This window comes from Epinephelus fuscoguttatus, linkage group LG4, assembly GCF_011397635.1.
Source record: "Epinephelus fuscoguttatus linkage group LG4, E.fuscoguttatus.final_Chr_v1".
Lineage (NCBI taxonomy): Eukaryota > Metazoa > Chordata > Actinopteri > Perciformes > Serranidae > Epinephelus > Epinephelus fuscoguttatus.
In genome coordinates this window covers 33187591-33205533 of record NC_064755.1, presented here as the reverse complement: position 1 = coordinate 33205533, position 17943 = coordinate 33187591, and the positions used below count along the sequence as shown (strand labels likewise).

Genomic DNA, 17943 nt, shown 5'->3' with positions numbered 1-17943 from the left:
AGCCGCCATGTTCAGTAACGTAGCTCCTTGTGTCTCCATATTATAAATAACATTACTGTAACTGTTAAACTGAGGTTCTATCTATGTGAGTTGCCATGACAACGGCAGGTTTGCAGTAGACGAGCGCGCGAGTGGTTTTCAACGTTTAACATGTTTAGTTAACCGTTTTTAGCCGTTAAGTTTTTTTTTACTACTTTTATTTAACTTGTTTTATTATTCTGCTGTCGCGTTAAGAACATTACGTTTTTTTTATTTTTTAATTTATTATTTTGCTGTCGAGTTGTGATCATAACTGTTGTGAATCTGTGAGTCAAACTAACTCTACGATTGACAGGTCCCTAAACCAATCGTTTGAAGTGGGCGGGCTTTAAGGGACGATCTGTTTCCGGAACTAGCCACACACACAAACACACACGTGTGAAAAGCTGGCTTCCAATGCTGCCCGTACTCTTCTGAATATCATCAGACGCCGGTAAGTTATGTAACACTTTTAGCTAGGAGCTCAAGCGTTTTCGCTTTATTCACCCCAACCCCTTAGCGTAGCTTTGCTGCTAGAAATGCTAACCTTAGCCGGTGATGTTAGCTAATTAGTTGATGACAATGCGTATGTGCTAGCGGCTTTGCTAACTTTAGAGTGGTCAGCAGTGTGTTCATTATGTCTTTACAGTGCCTGCGTCAAACTCGGGTCCGTTAAGCAGTCACTGCAAGTGTTTGGCAGCTGGGAGACGAGACGTGTTTCCCAGACTCACATCTGCTTTCTGCCACCTCAGCTCCACAACCAGTAAGTCAGTAGCATCGTTTTCTAGGCCACTGAAATACAATATTAACGGTATTGTTCTGTATTGTGAACTGACTCTGGTGCAGCAATTTAGATTACTGCTTGGATAGTATAGCCGCTGTAACATGTTACTATGGTGTGTTACACTAGATGCTTTATACCGAAATGACATTCATGGGTAATGTTAACTTTACAGGAGTGTTTTAGTGCTCCAGTGATTTAGGGTTGCACCTTCACAAGGTTGAGAGGCTTGCAAAAGGCTGATGCAGCTGAAGCTGAGGTATCATGTGTTGTAGTCCCTAGTTGAGTGTATTAAAATATGTACCATTGAAATATGTTTTGTAGACCTTAATTGAAATGAATGAGCTGTGCAGTTTTGAAAGGTGGTACTTTGTGCAGAAATGTATAAAAATAAACAGTAAGAAGTACCATATGAGTATAAAAAGTGTGCAGTGTAAATTATACAGAGATGTACATTGTGTATATTGTGGGTCTCAGCCCAGAGTGCTCAGACTACCACTGGCACCACTGTTGCCTTTACTCCCCACATATTTCTTAGCTCCTCTTTCAGCCCTTGGTATTTTTCCAGCTTCTCGTGTTCCTTCTTCCTGATACTGCTGTCGCTCGGGATTGCTACATCCCTCACCCCTGCCACCTTCTGTTGTTTGTCGTTCAACATGATATCCAGTTGGTTAGCTATCACCAGTTTGTCAGTCTGGATCCGGAAGTCCCACAGAATCTTGGCTTGTTCATTCTCAACCACTGACCTTGAGACTTCCAGCCCATACTCAGTGCAGATGTTCCTGTACACTATGCCAGCCACCTGGTTATAGCATTCCACGTACGCGGTTCTTGCCTGCATCTTACACCCTGCTATAGTCTCAAAGATGTGCATCAAGGTAATGCATATAGAGAGATATTAAGACGTGATGAAACATGTAGTGTCTATGGGGAGGACTGGTCCATGGGGCCAGCTGCAGTCAGGGAAAAAAACTGTTATGTGCGGTTTTGGTCCTAATGGAATGCAGCCTCCTGCTGAAGGGGAGTATTTACATTGTGGCCCTTGGTATAAAGATAACAAGGATGCAGGAGTCTTGGTGACATCATACATACTAAAATAACTGCAAGTGAGACATTTAAGAAACTCCATACAGATTTTACCAAGGATGGTAAGCTTACATTTCTGAGTTTGAGCCTCTTTTTTGTGTTTACTTAAAATTGTAATGTGCAAATGTGACTTGTTCCTATTCATGGCATGGCACCACACAATCTTTAAGTAGCAGGTACCCATGTTGGTATTGAACCTTGGCAAATACAAGATGGATACTCTATTTCCTGCAGTGCGACTCAGTAGTAACTTTTGTTATGCTTCCCCCGTGCCTGTAGAGATTTGTTGTGTCAGGGTATCCTGATGGATGAGTGGTTTAAAATGTTGACCATGTAACTCTAATGTTGTATTTTAATGTAATGTTTTGTGTTCATCTGGATGCCCCAGTTAATTCTCATACTCTCCCCAGTAAAATACGTATTATTTAAAAAAGAAAAGGTTGTCTCTGAGCCCAGTCTGAAGGTTATTTTCTTGCAAGACATTATACAGAGTGAACAATGTTGGAATACCAATGGTTGTATCTTCTGGCTCTGTTTGAACTCCAACACAGTTCTTCTTCCTCTGTTGTCACAGCTTGGCTCTGATGGCAGAGTCTGAGCCTGTCCCTGTCCAGGTTGGAGAAAAGAGAGGCTGTCCAGAGGAGGAAGAGGAAGACACGCCATCAAAGAAACCCCGAGTCGAGAAAGATCACAAGAATGGAGGCCCTCCCCAACAAGCTGAGGAGGAAGAGCCTGAGGGCGAGGCCAGTGATGGAGAGGAGGAAAGTGACACCTTTGCTGATATGATGAAGCATGGCCTCACTGAGTTGGATGTGGGCATCCTGAAGTATGTCAGTGACCACGAGGGCTTCTCAGGGATCCTTAAGGAAAGGTTTGTCCGCCAGAGTTATCTAATAGTTTGCAGAACTTGTTTTAGTTTGGTTTGTTTAAGATATATTGTGGTTTGTTTTCAGATATTCTGATTTTGTGGTACATGAAATCAACAAACAAGGAAAGATAGTGCATTTAGATGACCTCTCTATCCCTGCAGAGGCTGAGGTAAGATATTGGATTAAATTTCAGTCACCAGTTTTACTTCTCTATCATACTATTACTAAGATTTTACTAATATGGCTAGCTCTACATGGTAACTGTAAGGGTGTACCAGTCAGTATTTAAAATGTGCTATTATTTCTTGTTGAACTAAGCCAGAGATTAATCTAAGCGAGTCTTAAATTCAGTATACACGCTAGGGCTGCCACGATTAGTTGACTAATCGACGACTAATCGACTATTAAAATAATCGGTGACTATTTTAGTAGTCGACTAATCGGTTTGAGTCATTTTTCATAGTAAAGTACTATAAAAGTATCCCAAAATACTCTTATTGCAGCTTCTTAAGTTCAGATATTGGCAGCTTTACACTCTCTCCCGTGACAGTGAACTAAAACCCTTCGGCATGAGTACGGAACAAGACATTAGATGACGTAATTTTGAGGTTTGGGCGAGACAGACCAACATTTTTCATCATTTTAACACATTTTTCGATGAAATGATTAGTCGACTAATCTAAGAAATAATCGACAGATCAGTCGACAATGAAAATAATCGTTCGTGGCAGCCCTAATACACGCACACATGGGGATAAAAATGACTGTAACTGCGATACTGATACTGTAAGCAAAACAGATATTAAAGGAGCAATTTGTAGAAAAGCAGCTGTCACATTAAGTTACACATGTTTTGTGTTTTCTTCTAATTTAGGAAGCCCCAGAGGCTCAACCGCAGCCAGAGGAATCTGAAGTGCTGACTGAAGAGCAGAAAAAGCAGCTTGGAGAGCTGCAGCTCTTCAAGAACAAAGAGGACAACGTCTCTATTGAGGTGAGTTTATACTTCTTGGATCACTTTATGATGTAATTTAAAACTCTTTCTGGAGTTTTACTCGGTGTCCTTGAGGGTTCGGACAGTGTAGAAATTTTCAGACTGTTTGATATTGAGCCAGGTGCCGCACCTGACTCAGCAGCTGCTCACAAGTGGAACATAATCACTCTGGCAACATGGAATCCTTTAAATGTGCACTTCTGTTATGTCATGTAAACAAACTACATATAGCATTGTGATACCGTTGGCACAGTTTAATGATGTAGGCTACTTTTAGTTTGCCAAAAAGTTTTATCAACACAAATGTCAGTTCAGCTGGTTTGCATAAAATCAAACCAGTTTAAGCCTGTAGACTGAACCAGGCGGACAAAACTGGAAATTGAGCCAACTCTACTGACCTTACTCCTCTTTTAACATCTGCAGGTGATGGATGATACAAAAGAGAAGAGGACGCTGGTCCACAAAGCCATCAAGACTCAATTTCCTGGCCTGGAGACAAAGACGGAAGAAAAGGAAGGACGCAAGTTCATTGTGGCGTACCATGCTGCTGGGAAGAAAGCTCTAGCAGGTGTGTGGAGAGGAGACAGAACCAGATGTCAGTGTATAATCAGTCTGGACAGAAATCATGACCAGTAAATCACTTAGTGATCAGAGGAAGGATTTATTGCATGTTTACCTTCAGTTTGTCTGCAGCAGTGCATGTGAATTTTGCATTAAATATGTTGCATGCAATCATGTGTGTGCATGATCAAGACACCTGCATGATTCTGCTCCGATCTTCAGTCACAGTGGTTATTAAACAAGCAGATATTTGGTTCAATGGAATGCTGATTTCTAGATTTTAAGACAGTTTGGTCAGAATGAACGCTTTAAAAGACCATAAGGAAAGTGCAGGAGATTCAGCATAGTGGTGCCCTGAACAGAAAATTAAAAGTTCTGCACCCTCGTTGCATAAACCATTTTAATACCACGCTCCACTCTCAGGCCCATGCATGAGATCTCATCCCTGACAACTCGCCCCACAGTCGTTAAACATCTCTTTCTTAGTAACATTATTCTATCCTCCTTTTGCTCTTCTCTGGTGGATAGAGGTCAAAGCAGCTTCAGGTAAGAACCTATTCTCCATACAGCACAGAGGAAGTGGTTAAACCCACATGGAGTTAGGTTTCGGTTACTAAATGTGGTTGAAATGCCTTTTGGTTTTGTAATAATATTTTAAAGATCCAGTGTGTAGGATTTAGGGGGACATACTGGCAGAAATGTAATATAATAAGTATATTTGTCAGTAGAAACACTGATATGTGGCGTGAAACTGCTTCATTCACTGTTTTAATCGGTTTAAATCACCTGGGACCTCATTTATAAAAGAGTGCTTAGGATTCATACTAAAAGTTGACGTGCGCCCAAAAGCTGAAAATGGCGTGCGCCAAAAAATAATCTGATTGATAAAACCGTGTGCACGCACACTTGCACGCAGTGTTCGCTTTATAAATCACAGACCTCCTGGAGTTGTGTGCACCCAGATCCGCCTCATATTCTGCCCTCTACACGCCCTAGTTCAACCATAAATGGTCATGCAAATCACCTCATGAATGCGATCTGCATATAAATAAGCCGGCATGCGAGTGTTCTCTCGTTGAACTGAACCGAAAAACGGAATTTTTCCAAGACTGAGCTCGAGACTCTTTAACGGGAGGTGGAGGACTGAAGAAAGATTTTATTTGGTGGCCACAGCAGCGGGATCACTAATAAAAGAAAGCGAAAAAAAGTGGCAACACATCAGTGCTGCTGATGCTGTCAGCTGTGTCTGTGGGACTGCACGGACAGTGACAGAACAAAAAAAGTGGTCTGATCTAAAGGTAGACCAAGTATTTCTACTCCTTTACCAACATGTAGTTAATGTGTCACTTTTAAATTTGAGGATGTTTGACATTGATGTGCGACATAAAGAATCACATTTATTAAAGGTGGAGACAAAAAGGAGGATGTGCAAGTGCCATCTTGCGCAATTACACACGAGGGTCACCGCAGTGTTTATATGTTTATGGCAATTAGTCTGATCAGACACCCGGCCTGAATTACAGCATGAACCAGTGGTATCCCTGTCCCAAAATACAACGTGTAATTTGAAATACAATTCAAAGATGAAAGTGTAATAGGCGAACACGTTTCTTCATGCCGGTTTTGTCATGAACAACACATGTCTAAGTAGGGCTGATGAAATGAGTGTAACGGTTGTGCTTAATGGCTGTATTTCGAGACATGATAAATGCACTGGAAATATTCAGAAAAATAAATAAATATATTCCATGCAGTCGCGCCATCCTCTGCCCCTCCTGCGCTCACAGAGTGGACAATGAGATGTTAGAGGCAGTGCAGATTAAATACGTATTTAGAAAGAATTTCAATTCAGGATTTGAGTTGGATTTTACAACGTTTTTATGAAACAATTATCACTCACTCCAAGCGCAAAATAAGGCTGCTGGATTTAATTTCAATGATAACGTGGATCTAAGGTGGATATAGTGTGACATTAAATTTGTGTGAGACATCAATAAAAATCTGACTCCACTTCTCCACCTCGCCGTCTGTGTCGCCACTTCCCAGTGTCTTCCTAAATGTGCGCATGCATGACTCAGAGTTTGCTCACAGGTGCGCGCATTCTCCCAGCAAGTTTATTTTTATAAATCACAACCTTTGTGTGGTAAATGGCGTACACCACTTTCAAGCCCCGTTTTGTGCGTAAGCAAGCTTTATAAATGAGGCCCCTGGTCCGTTTGTTTGGAGAGGAAGAGACCTCTCCGGATAATTCGGCTCCTTGAACAATGAACACTGAATGAAATCTAACCAGGAAGAGTTTCAGCCGCTTGCAATGTGCAGTCCACACCTCTAGGTGCCACTAAATTCCCCTTAATCTTACACACTGTTCCTTTAAATTTGTAGCCAATTTTTTTCTTGCAATCACAAAGTAGTTTTTTTTTTACAGGCAACCAGGTAGAAGTAAAACTCTTTTAACTCTTGACTGAAATCTTTAAAGTGATTTGTATTTTTGAATTTATAAATGAATTAGCTCAACATCTCCTATTCTGTATTTCAGTACAACCCTTTTTTCTGTGTCCATAAAAGCTCCAAGGAAACACTTCTGGCCCAAAAACCGTGGCAGTTTCTGCCACTTTGTGCTCTACAAGGAGAACAAGGACACCATGGACGCTATCAATGTGCTTTCAAAGTTCCTCAGGTCTGAGTGCAGCACTTTAAAAATGATCATCATTTAATACCAGACACTGTCTGTTTGCACAATGAAATATCATTACAATATTGATGTTTTTCCAGGCTTAGACCCAACATGTTTTCCTACATGGGAACCAAGGACAAGAGAGCCATCACTGTGCAGGAGATCGCAGTGCACAAGTGAGTGTGTAACGCCTTAACAATCAAAACATTAATTGCTCTGCATTTATTTTTAATTGGCTGTGAATGATTTTGAAGTGGTGGTACATATTGCATCTTGTCAGTGCTGGAGGTGTTTCTGATGTTTCGAGGCAGATGATCTCTGGCGGATCGGCTTGTTGTACAGGATTAGCAAATAAGGAAACCTTTTCCCTGTCCCCCTCAGGATCACGGCAGAGAGGTTGGCTCACCTCAACAAGTGCCTCATGAACCTCAAGCTGGGAAACTTTTGCTACAAAAACCACCCGCTGAAGCTGGGAGAGCTGCAGGGAAACCACTTCACTGTGGTCATCAGGTCAGCAGATGTTAGGGATGTGGACCTTTCAATTACTGTTGTTATTTATACATTATAGCCCCAGTCTTGCGCTTTGTCATACATTTCATCTAATATATTTTACATTTTCCCAGATTAAGTCCAGAAAAGAATGTTGCAGCTTTCCATCCCGTCCTCACACCTTATCTTTTGTAGTGCAAACCTTCATTTTAACTGCATATTAGCAGGATATTTGCAGGATCATGTTCAGATTTGTCCATAGTCTAGTCCTCAAAAATCATCTTTTATAATCATGAAAGGTCTACAATACTACGACTCACCATTTGATAAAAAACTGGTCCCTCAGTTTGAGTCTTCTAGCATGTTACACTTCACATTCCTTTTATCTAGTGCTTCTTTTGTTTTTATGTTTTAGCCTTCATTTTTTGGAAAACAGTGCTAAAGTTGTTCAGGCATTCTGTGTCTGGTCTTGCCACCAGTGCTACATGACACAGTACTTCTCATTACTGTTTATTTTCTTGATTTATTTGTACATCAGGAACATCTCAGGGACAGATGAACAGGTCCATCAGGCCATGACTTCCCTCAGGCAGACAGGTTTCATCAACTACTATGGCATGCAGCGCTTTGGCACCACAGCTGTGCCTACACAACAAGTTGGCAGGTAAGGTCATGACATGGAGGTATCGACATGAATAATGTTTATGACATCACATAATTTATGTCTTGTGTGTATGGCGCAGGGCTATTTTGAAAAATGACTGGAAAGAGGTGGTGGATTTAATTCTGAAGCCCCGGCCTGGAGGTAGGTCACACTTTTTCCCTCCACATTTAAAGTGGTGGCAAAAGTATTTCAAACCTTCTTACAAATTTACTGCCTTTCTTCAGCGGAGAAAGAATTCCTGGTTCGCTGCAGGGAGGAGTGGGCAAAGACTCAGGACCCAGAGGCAGCCCTGAAGAAGCTGCCCAACAAGCGCTGTGTGGAAGGGCAGCTGCTGCGAGGCCTGTCCATGTACGGCAAGAAGGACATCGTCACCGCCTTTGGACTGGTTGGTTTTTATGAATGATGCAAATGATTAGGGATCTAACAGTACACAAAGATCATGGTTCGATGTCAGTTCGGGACCGAGGTAACATTATACCCAGTTGCAACTTTTGTAAATTATTTTAATTATAGAAATAAGAAACATTTTAAACTCTGCTGTATTACACTGTATGTATCTGTAGTATGTAGCTGTAGCTGTAGCTTATCAGAAACCCGCAGACTGATTTTTCCAGAGCCAGCATTTCATTTGCGCTTGCCAGAGAGTGACTGCACACCAGACTACACACCAGTACGCTTCATGTGCCAGCCCCAGTGTATGTTGCTAATGATATATGGCTTCAAGTTTCCAGGCAGAACTCGTGCTTGTAAAATAAGTTCCACATTATGTGCATTAGTCTACATACCATGTCATCTGCATACGGCTGAGTGCACCCTCTGTGGATGAACGTCATGTTTACTGACAATTCATTTACATCTGCTCTTTCTGATTCCTGTTGTTTGTTTTTTTTCCAGATCCCTCGTAACAACCGTCTGATGTACATCCACAGCTACCAGAGCGTGGTGTGGAACACCATGGTGAGCCGGAGAATTGAGGCCTTCGGCTTGAAGGCTGTGGAGGGCGACCTGGTGCTCAGAGGAAGTAAGAAGTTCACTTTGTAATCAGCTAGCTAATGATGAATATTAGAGACATACTTTGACATTTTAGGAAATATGTTTATTTGCTTTCTCACCTGAAAAATGCCAAATATTTATTTTTACGCTTCATATTGAGAGTGGTATCTGTCATTTTATCTAACTCAGGCAAGAAAGCAGATAAGTGTTTCCCAAAAAGTCAAACTATGGCTATAAGTGTAGCTTTAAAGAACAGGAAATTACAATGCACATTAATATAGTAAGTCCTGTGTCACCAGAAGTTAAAGCGACCAAATCACAGCATTTCCAAATAGTCAATTTATAGATAAAGATAAAAAAATATAGAAAAAAACAACAACTTTCTAACCAATAACTTACTCATATGGGTCATGGGAAATGTACTTGAACTGTAATATTATGAGATTCAAGGAAAATGCTGCCAACTGATGTTGTCTCTGATGTGTTCATGAAGCCACAGCACACGTGTTGTCTGCTGAGGAGGCTGAGAGCTGCCCCATCCATGACATCGTGATGCCACTTCCTGGGTTCGATGTCATCTACCCCTCTCATCACGGTAAGAAGTGGCTCTGTGTGATTTAGAGTTCATTCATCAGCACATTACATGAAAAAATAGCTGTGAAAAATAACATTGGGTGGTTTTAACACTAACCTGTGACAACAACACCCTTTAACACACACACACACACACACACACACACACACACACACACACACACACAGCAGGGCTTTTAAACTACATCACCTTAAATGGATAATAGAATTAAACTAAGCTTAATGCATAAAAAATATAAGGTAAGTTTGTTCTGAGTGTGTAATTGACTTTGACTAATGCTTGTGTCTTTGTGTCAGTGGGTAAAGGTTACAGGGAGCTGCTCACTGCAGACGGATTGGACATCGACAACATGAGACACAAAGTGAAGGACTACTCTCTGGCTGGAGCCTACAGACGCATCATCATCAGACCCAGTGATGTCAGCTGGTCAGCAGCAGATTAAATACCAATATATTATTTATTAACACTGCTGTACGAACCCATTTATGCTGTAATATGAACCATATCGTATTACAGAAGCTGTGATTGTGTACTGCAGTTATTTGAATGCCTTACTCTAATTATCCTGTAATATTACAATTCCTCTAACTGCCTCTAACTCAGTGTGTGTTGTTGTATTTCTGTCTGTTTCTTGCAGGGAGGTGATTCAGTATGATGACCCCAGGGTCTCCCTGGTGCACAGTGACTTTGAGAAACTGGAGAACAAACCTGCTCCTGTCTTCAACAAAGGTAAGTTCCTGTTAGGATTGTTTGGTGTGTGAAAGGTGGGAATACACTGGACAAATCTTTGGACCTGCTCTGTGGATATTTTGCATCCAGGAGATTACAGGTGAAGAAGAACCGTATATTAAGTCTCATATTGATTAGATTTGTTAATTAGCAGGATTGTAGCAGTGCTCTGTTGATTTAATTATTATTATTTAATTTAATAATTAATTTAAGTTTTGGTACAATTTTATTTAGCCCTATTTTTTTTTCTAGGACAGGGTTGGCCAGACTTTTTGGATTGTGGGCCATTTACAGAAAAATATTGGGATTCAGAGGCCAAACAATAGTAAATGCATTGTTTTCAACCAGTTAAATGACAAGAAAATCAGTGTTTCTACACAGGAAAAGCCCACTTGCCATAGAAAATTGATTTCAAATATATGTCAAAACTACAACAAAACACTACTAAACAGTTTGACGATAGACAGTATAGTAGAGAATTGATGTGTCCACTTATAACAAAAAGTTTATCTACGTCTACGTCTGGGCCCTTTTAAAACAGGCAGCAGGCCGCAGTTGGTCTATGGGCCATAGTTTGGTCATTCCTGTTCCAGGAGATGTACTGTGAAAAAGGACCAGTCTTATTTTAATGCAAAGATTTGTCTTTTGACATCCATCTTTGTATGCGCTCTTATACAGTATGTTTCTCCTTCCTCCGACAGAGGGGAAGTATCGGGCTCTGCGGCTGGAGTTCTCGCTGCCTCCCTCGACCTACGCTACCATGGCAATCCGAGAGGTCCTCAAGCTGGACACGAGCATCAAGAAACAGACGCAGCTCAACACCACCTGGTTCAACTGAGACCAAAACACACTCTAGCACAAACTGGACTGCTGCTGCTGCAGGCTGCGAAGCTCCTGTCTACTGTGGCTACTTACTGTTGTGAGTGTTTTTAAGTGTAATATGTGTGTGTGAGAGAGAGAGAGCGAGTGGGTTCTGTGTGTAGCCAAAAGGTTATTTCTTTGAAGTACAAAGCGCAACGATTTATCATTATTCAACTTTTTTTTTTTTTTTTTTTTTTTAAGAAGGTTTTTACTTGCTCTAAAGTTTTTCTGTGCTGCAATGATTCAGCAAACTTTGACAATGATTAAAATAGACTGTGCATTCAGGGTGCTGCTGTGTCATGCACAGGGTGCTCAGCATGACCTCTTTGCACAGAAATATGAATTTTTTTTTAACTTTGACCTGAATGAGTGAATTAAGGAAAAAAAAACACTTGGAGAAATTAAAAATGTTGAGTTTATAGTCCCTCTGTGATTGTCTTTTATTACGACACAGGTATTGTCAATATCCTGCTGTTTTATTTGCATAAGGGTTTTTTGATGAATGAAATGAAGACACCTCTTTCCATCTTTATGTTAATCAAAACAGAAGATTGTTCCAGTTTTGTCTTTTCTACATAAACATTACATAAACACTGTCTCCCTCTGCTGGCCGTCAAAGCGAGGAGTGCATCCAATTAAGGATGTGAAATGTATTTTGGGCTCTTTTCAGTCTGCTGCTGTTCAAAACAGTGGAGCTGACCATCTGGCTCTGTGGCCTCAGCCAGCTGGCAGGATGCAGCTCTCCTCTCACACTAAATGCGGTTACTAATCACATCAGTCACCCTGGGGCTGTGTCTGCCCTCCCAGTTTTGGATCATTTTCCTGTTTTTTTATGTTTTGATGCTGTTTATAGCAGCTGTGACCAGCTGAACCAAAGAGGTCGACCAGAGTCTGACAGATAATACTTATGCACAAAGTCACAAAAGGGAAGAAAGATTATCATTTTTATTTATATATTCCACTTTATTTAATCTTAATTTTGGTTTTGTAGTTCACATTTAATAGCACAGTTTGAGCATTATTACAAAAAATTCAGAGATGACACTGAAAGAAATGCAAGTTATTTATGTTTTCTATGATGATTAGCAGGGAAACACAAATTCATATTATTCATTGACAAGTTAAAACTCTCTACTTGTATGTGTGAATATTCTTTATATATTATGTATAGCATAGGTGTAGATTTTGGAGGGGGATGCATGGCACATGTTCCCACTCAATATTTAGAACATGCATTTGTCATCCATTGAAAATGCAGAGGACTTTAATTTTTGATTAAATTAAATACATTTCCATCTTAATTTGGTGTAGAAAAAAATACCAGAATGCAGGAAATTAAGTGTTTGATGCTCAAAATTTCCTGTGGGCCGACCCAAAACCTTCCGGTTTCATATTTGTCCCTTCAAATGTTGAAATTAATCTTCACACTTGATGTATACGATCAAAAAACTAAAATGCAAAATAAGAATTTGGCTCAGTTTGTCCTGAATTTGTCCTGGGTGTCTCTTCATAAGTGCTCAGTAGTGGAGGCTGTGTGTGAAAATGTAAAACTGTTGGTCTAATCAGTCTGTGCTGAACAAAAGGCCTGCAGAGGCAGGTGTAGCTCACAGTCATTAAGTGGATAAGTTAACATGAGATAAAGTGGAAGGAGAGTACAACCATGTAGGGTTATGGGTTTTTCATCGTGAGTTTATGCAAAGCAAAAGCTGGTTAATGACTCATCAAATACAACATAATTAAAGTTGTAATTAATATTGGGGAATTTGTAAAGTTTTAAAATGTACTTAAGTTACAAAGTGCTGATTTTTCTAACTAACAATATAATATCTCAAAATATCGATATTTATTACCATTTGTGATATCACAGGAAAGAATTGACATTGAGGGTAAAAAAATTAAAAGATAAATATAACAAGGGTATAACATGACAACAACATCTTGTAGGTCAGCAGAATGACTGCAGTAAACATTAACAATAAAAAAAGATTGGCGAAGTACAACTAGTACTGATGTTTTGATACTGCGGGTAATGAATATTGAAATCGTTTCAAATATTCCGAATCGATGTGTATTAATAAATATGTATTTTTGACAACACTATAAGGGATCAGTCTTTACCATTTCGGACAGTATATGTAATAAAATGAATGCTTAAGGCTTCAAATATTTTTTTTTTTAGCTTTCAACTACATCTTCAGATCATGGATGGATTACTGAATGGGCCTACATGGCACAGGCTGAGGGACTTAATGTGGCCTTATCTTGCAAAATGTCACCCAAATCAACACATATCAACCAAGAAGATTCTCAAAATGACCACAAAGAGATGTAGAGGAGCTCCAAAGAGACACCAAATAACTACAAAACAGGCAAAACAACCAAAAAAAAGGCACAAACCAAACACAAGGAGAAACAAAATTACATCAAAAAGGCCCAAACAGCTACAAAAAGACATGAAACTACCACAAGGAGACACAAAATGACCACCAAGGAAGGCAAAATCACCAAAAATAGGCATAATGACTACAAAAAGACACAAAACCACCACAAAGTCTGAGTGTCTAGTTAGCTGCTAACTGCTAGCAGCTACCTTTTAAATATCCTGGCAATGGGTGGCACGCATAAAATGTTGTCAGAACATCACACCTATCCTGCCCAGGGTCACTTCCTGCTGGCTGCTGTTATACAGACACTGTTTTGGTGCTGTTACGACCTCCCTTTGCAGCTTAAAGCCGAGACAATTCTGTCACCCCATTCCACTATCAAACCTACATCATACGTACATCACTGTGAGACGACATAACGGCATGATATTCCAACCTTGAACAGGCAGTGTAAAAGAGGCTAAAGAGACAAAATACAACAACAACAACAACGTAAGAGGCAAAAGCACCACAAAGCCTGTGTGTCTTGCTTATATGTAGGAAAGGTGGTGGAGCCCTTTTTCATCTGTGCCTAGAGGCCCGTTGTCTCATAATCCACCCATGCCTCAGATATTCTTTGGTGACCGGAGCTCAGAAAAGCTTGTAAATTGACCTTTTAACTGAGATTATTTTGCTACACTGAGTTAATACTGGGTAAAATAAGTAAAGATCAGTCCAATCATAACAAAAGTCGGAGTAGTAGTTGTGTGACTAACATTTTAATCCGCAAACATGGTGCCATAGAGCAATTCTATGCAAAACTGTAAATTGGATAATGTAAATCAAGTTGAAACATGTGAGCAACAAGTTTTATGTACCCCAGAAAACTGCAAAATTCAGAATAAATTAAAGTATATGTTAATTAAAATGATTCTTTTTTTTAGCTGTTAATTGTTAAATATTATTGACACTAGTGTAAATATCAATCTATACTAAATCAGAAGGACCAATCTCCATCTTCTCAAGGTAGGTGTAGGGCACTATTAGCACTATTAGGAGGCACGCAATTGTCATAGAAGATCTGGAAAGAGCTGCTGACATAAGTTACCCTCTTCAGGAAGTCCTCCAGCTGCTGCACCGTCATCTCCTGAACCTTGTTATCCTCCCTGTCGTTGAGCCCATGAGCTGCAAATGCAGGAAACTTTGAGCGCTCAGAATACGGTGCATTGTGGTCAAAATCGGTGCAGCAGTAGGCCGACCAGAGGTAGGTGGGGATGCCCAGGCGGTTGATGTTGTGGCGTCGGATTGTGTGCCCGGAGGTGGTGATCCCAGTGACCACATAGGCGGTGCCACGGCAGTAGTTGTTGAGCCTCCTGCGGATGGTGTGCTCGTGGTGTTTCCAGGGACCGATGTTGAACTCTCGGACCTGGGGGACCACGTTCGTCAGGGTGTAAGTGGATGCTTTGTCGTCAGGGTCGGCCTGGTGCTCGTCTGGGTTCAGCTGACCACGTTCAAACATTACACTGTCAGAGTAGTCATCAAGCACGGCCTGAGCATCCTCAAAGCTCTTGTGGACATTTTCTGAAGGGAACTGTTGCATCTCGCCTGACTCAGACACTGTAGACAGCTGTCAGGATGAACACGGTCATTATTAAAATAAATTAAGACTGGTTGCCAAAGAATGTTTCCAGATTTTCCTCTGTAAACATCCAACCTACCTGTGGCTCATACATCCACGGCACATCGACCTTCTTGAAGCCGTCCGAACGCTTGAAGGTGTACGCAGAATAAACCGGGATGTGGCTGGTGGTGTCGTACAGGGTGACAAATCGTGGGCTGCCCCTATAGACCTGGCAGATCTTTTTTAAAGGCTGCTCCTCGAGCCCTCGAGGCAGTGTGCCCATGTACAGGAACTGTTTACACTCGGGTGAGAGTTTTTCCTGCACCTCTGCTGCCGCCATCACGATGACAAGAACCCAGATGAGCATTTGATCCATTCTGTAGAAGATCATGACGAATCATGCGGTCTCCACAGTGCATTTAATCCCTTTGAAACGTCGTCCTGCTGTGAGGACTTTGTCTCATGTGTGCCTCATTTCATCCCAGGCGTATTATGCAAATTCTTATCTTCTTCCCTTTACAAGCAGGCAAACTATTGCTGTGTGTGAAAAGCCATCACAGGCCTGTCATGCACACCCACAAAGATGAGTAATTCTGACTGAGCTGACCTCTTTTCAGGTTGACGTTATGCAGGGATGATGTGATCATATTATGCCGCCAAACTGTGAGCACTGAAAACAAAACTGAACTGAAGAGTGAGGGAAATATAAATCAACAAGAGTTTATACACACACACACACACACACACACATACACAGAAGGTCTTTCTCACAGCAGACATTTGACTAATATCTGATAACATGAGAGATGACTCTTGTTCCATTTACACTAAGTGTTCCTGTAAGACATTAATAAATAACACGTAATTTCCCTACAACGACAAGTCAGCTGTGGAAAAAGGCAACATCAAGGCCATTACAATCATTTAATATGTTTAATATTTCAGATCTTTCATTCAAGCCTCATTGCACGGATGTCAGATGAACTCAGAGGTTACAGCTTCTCACCTGTGCCACACACTCTTCATAGGTGTAGAAGAAAGGTTCGCTAAACATATCACAATAGAAATAAACTGTCTTTTAGTTAATAAATTATTGGCAGGATACTCTTTGCCAAATTTTATACTTGTATGACTATTAATGCCATTGCAGTGCCCTGATATTTGCATTTACATCATTTCCCCAGCAACTTGTCCCAGAAAAAGGGGTTTTGGGCCCCCTGAGATCAAACAGCCCTAAGTTGGGGGTGCTCGTTATCAACTTGTGATGGCCCAAGGTAAAGGCTAACAGGAAATAATAATGAAATAAATGGCTCCCGGCCTTACACACCTTCTTCAGTCTCCTGCCTTCTGGCAGCAGGCTCCAGCTGGGACTGTGACGCAGCTTCATACACCAGCCTGTCAGGATGCTGAACTCCTCCCTCTCTCCAACTCCAAATAACTCAGACTGTTACTGCGACCAACCTCTTGCATATTTGTACATTCCTCCACATCCACTAAGCTGTTTTGCATTACATTTGCACTCTTTATTCTTTTTGCACTGTAATCATTCATTACATTTTATACTTGATGCTGCTGCTTGTGTTTTTTAATGTGTGTGCTGTCTTTAACTGTAATTGTATTACTTAAATTTAGTACTTACTTTTTGTACTTCTTTCTATTCTTTTGTTCGTGCATTTGTATGTTCACACTGGGGTCTGGAAGAATGGGCATTTTAATCCTGTTTATGTCCTGTACTGTTGTATAGTATAGAGAGAACATGACCCAAAAGCATGACTCAGACAGCTGTTCAGTTTATAGTTGATTTTTTTCCAATAAAGCAAGAAGGGGTGTCTTGGGTTGATCCAGGGCACTGGGGAAACAGGGCAGGCAGGCAGGCTGAGCAGGGCTGGAAACAGGTTGGCAGGCTGGAGTGCCAAATAAATGGGTGACCACTGAGTGTGAAAGAAACAAGGTTTAGGCAAAAAAATCCAAGAGGAAAAAAACAATAAGCAACAAACAGGCCATAGCTAGTACCGCAAGGTAGACTGGATTGCAGAGCTGGTGTATTTGCACTGCTGGGGCTGATTAGTGATTTCAGGTGAGCAGGCAGACTGGCACAAGCACTTTCATGGCAATTATGGAAATAGTTGTTGGGACATTTCACTCAAAATCCAAACATGTTAACTTCATGGTGGAGCTGGAGGAAAAAACAGGGGATCAATGAGATTTATCTTTACATGGTATTTCAAAGTCTGTCCTGTCGTACAGCTCCTGTAGTCAAACCCTGTTGTGCCACACTGCAGTGACTCACTCTTCCATTGTTTCCCGCTGTGATGTTCAGCCTACAGTTTTCTTCTCAATGAAAAAGTTGTATTTACTCTGCCTTTCTTTGCTTCCCGGTGAATAAAGCTTTGTGTGTGTGTTCACCGCCATGTTTCTGAGAGAGAAAAGACTGGAATGTTTTTGAAACATCTGTTTCCATGACAACATGTTGATGACAGCGTGACCCCTGCCCCTGGGGAAACAACAAACACTTCCTGTTTACCACTGTGAAAATTTTCACTGATTACGCTGTAACCCCAGGCCGACCTACAGTATCCATCCATCCATCCATCCATCCAATAAATAAGATTAGATATAACAGCTTGAAATAGCTTTAAAATTACAAA

At 40.9% G+C, this 17943-nt stretch overlaps 2 protein-coding genes across 3 annotated transcripts; one reads left to right on the top strand and one right to left on the bottom strand.

Annotated features, from left to right (window-relative positions):
* The first annotated feature begins 321 nt into the window (after positions 1-321).
* On the top strand, positions 322-11689 carry pus7 (pseudouridine synthase 7). 2 transcript variants are annotated; one of them, XM_049573267.1, is made up of 17 exons: positions 322-472; positions 668-781; positions 2460-2756; positions 2839-2923; positions 3629-3745; positions 4169-4313; positions 6872-6983; positions 7079-7156; positions 7362-7490; positions 8008-8133; positions 8213-8274; positions 8358-8518; positions 9028-9154; positions 9620-9721; positions 10018-10147; positions 10359-10450; positions 11152-11689. In XM_049573267.1, exons 3-17 carry the CDS (start codon positions 2470-2472, stop codon positions 11286-11288), a joined length of 1890 nt encoding a protein of 629 aa, XP_049429224.1. In that variant the 5' UTR covers positions 322-472; positions 668-781; positions 2460-2469; the 3' UTR covers positions 11289-11689. The 2 variants fall into 2 exon arrangements, with proteins under 2 accessions (XP_049429224.1, XP_049429226.1); XM_049573269.1 differs by lacking the exon at positions 668-781 and having other exon boundaries at positions 383-472.
* LOC125886916 (endonuclease domain-containing 1 protein-like) lies at positions 11484-15890 on the bottom strand. The gene is made up of 2 exons (XM_049573289.1): positions 15393-15890; positions 11484-15301 (listed from the first exon to the last, which is right to left on the bottom strand). Exons 1-2 carry the CDS (start codon positions 15684-15686, stop codon positions 14696-14698), a joined length of 900 nt encoding a protein of 299 aa, XP_049429246.1. The 5' UTR covers positions 15687-15890; the 3' UTR covers positions 11484-14695.
* Between the last annotated feature and the right edge of the window lie 2053 nt (positions 15891-17943).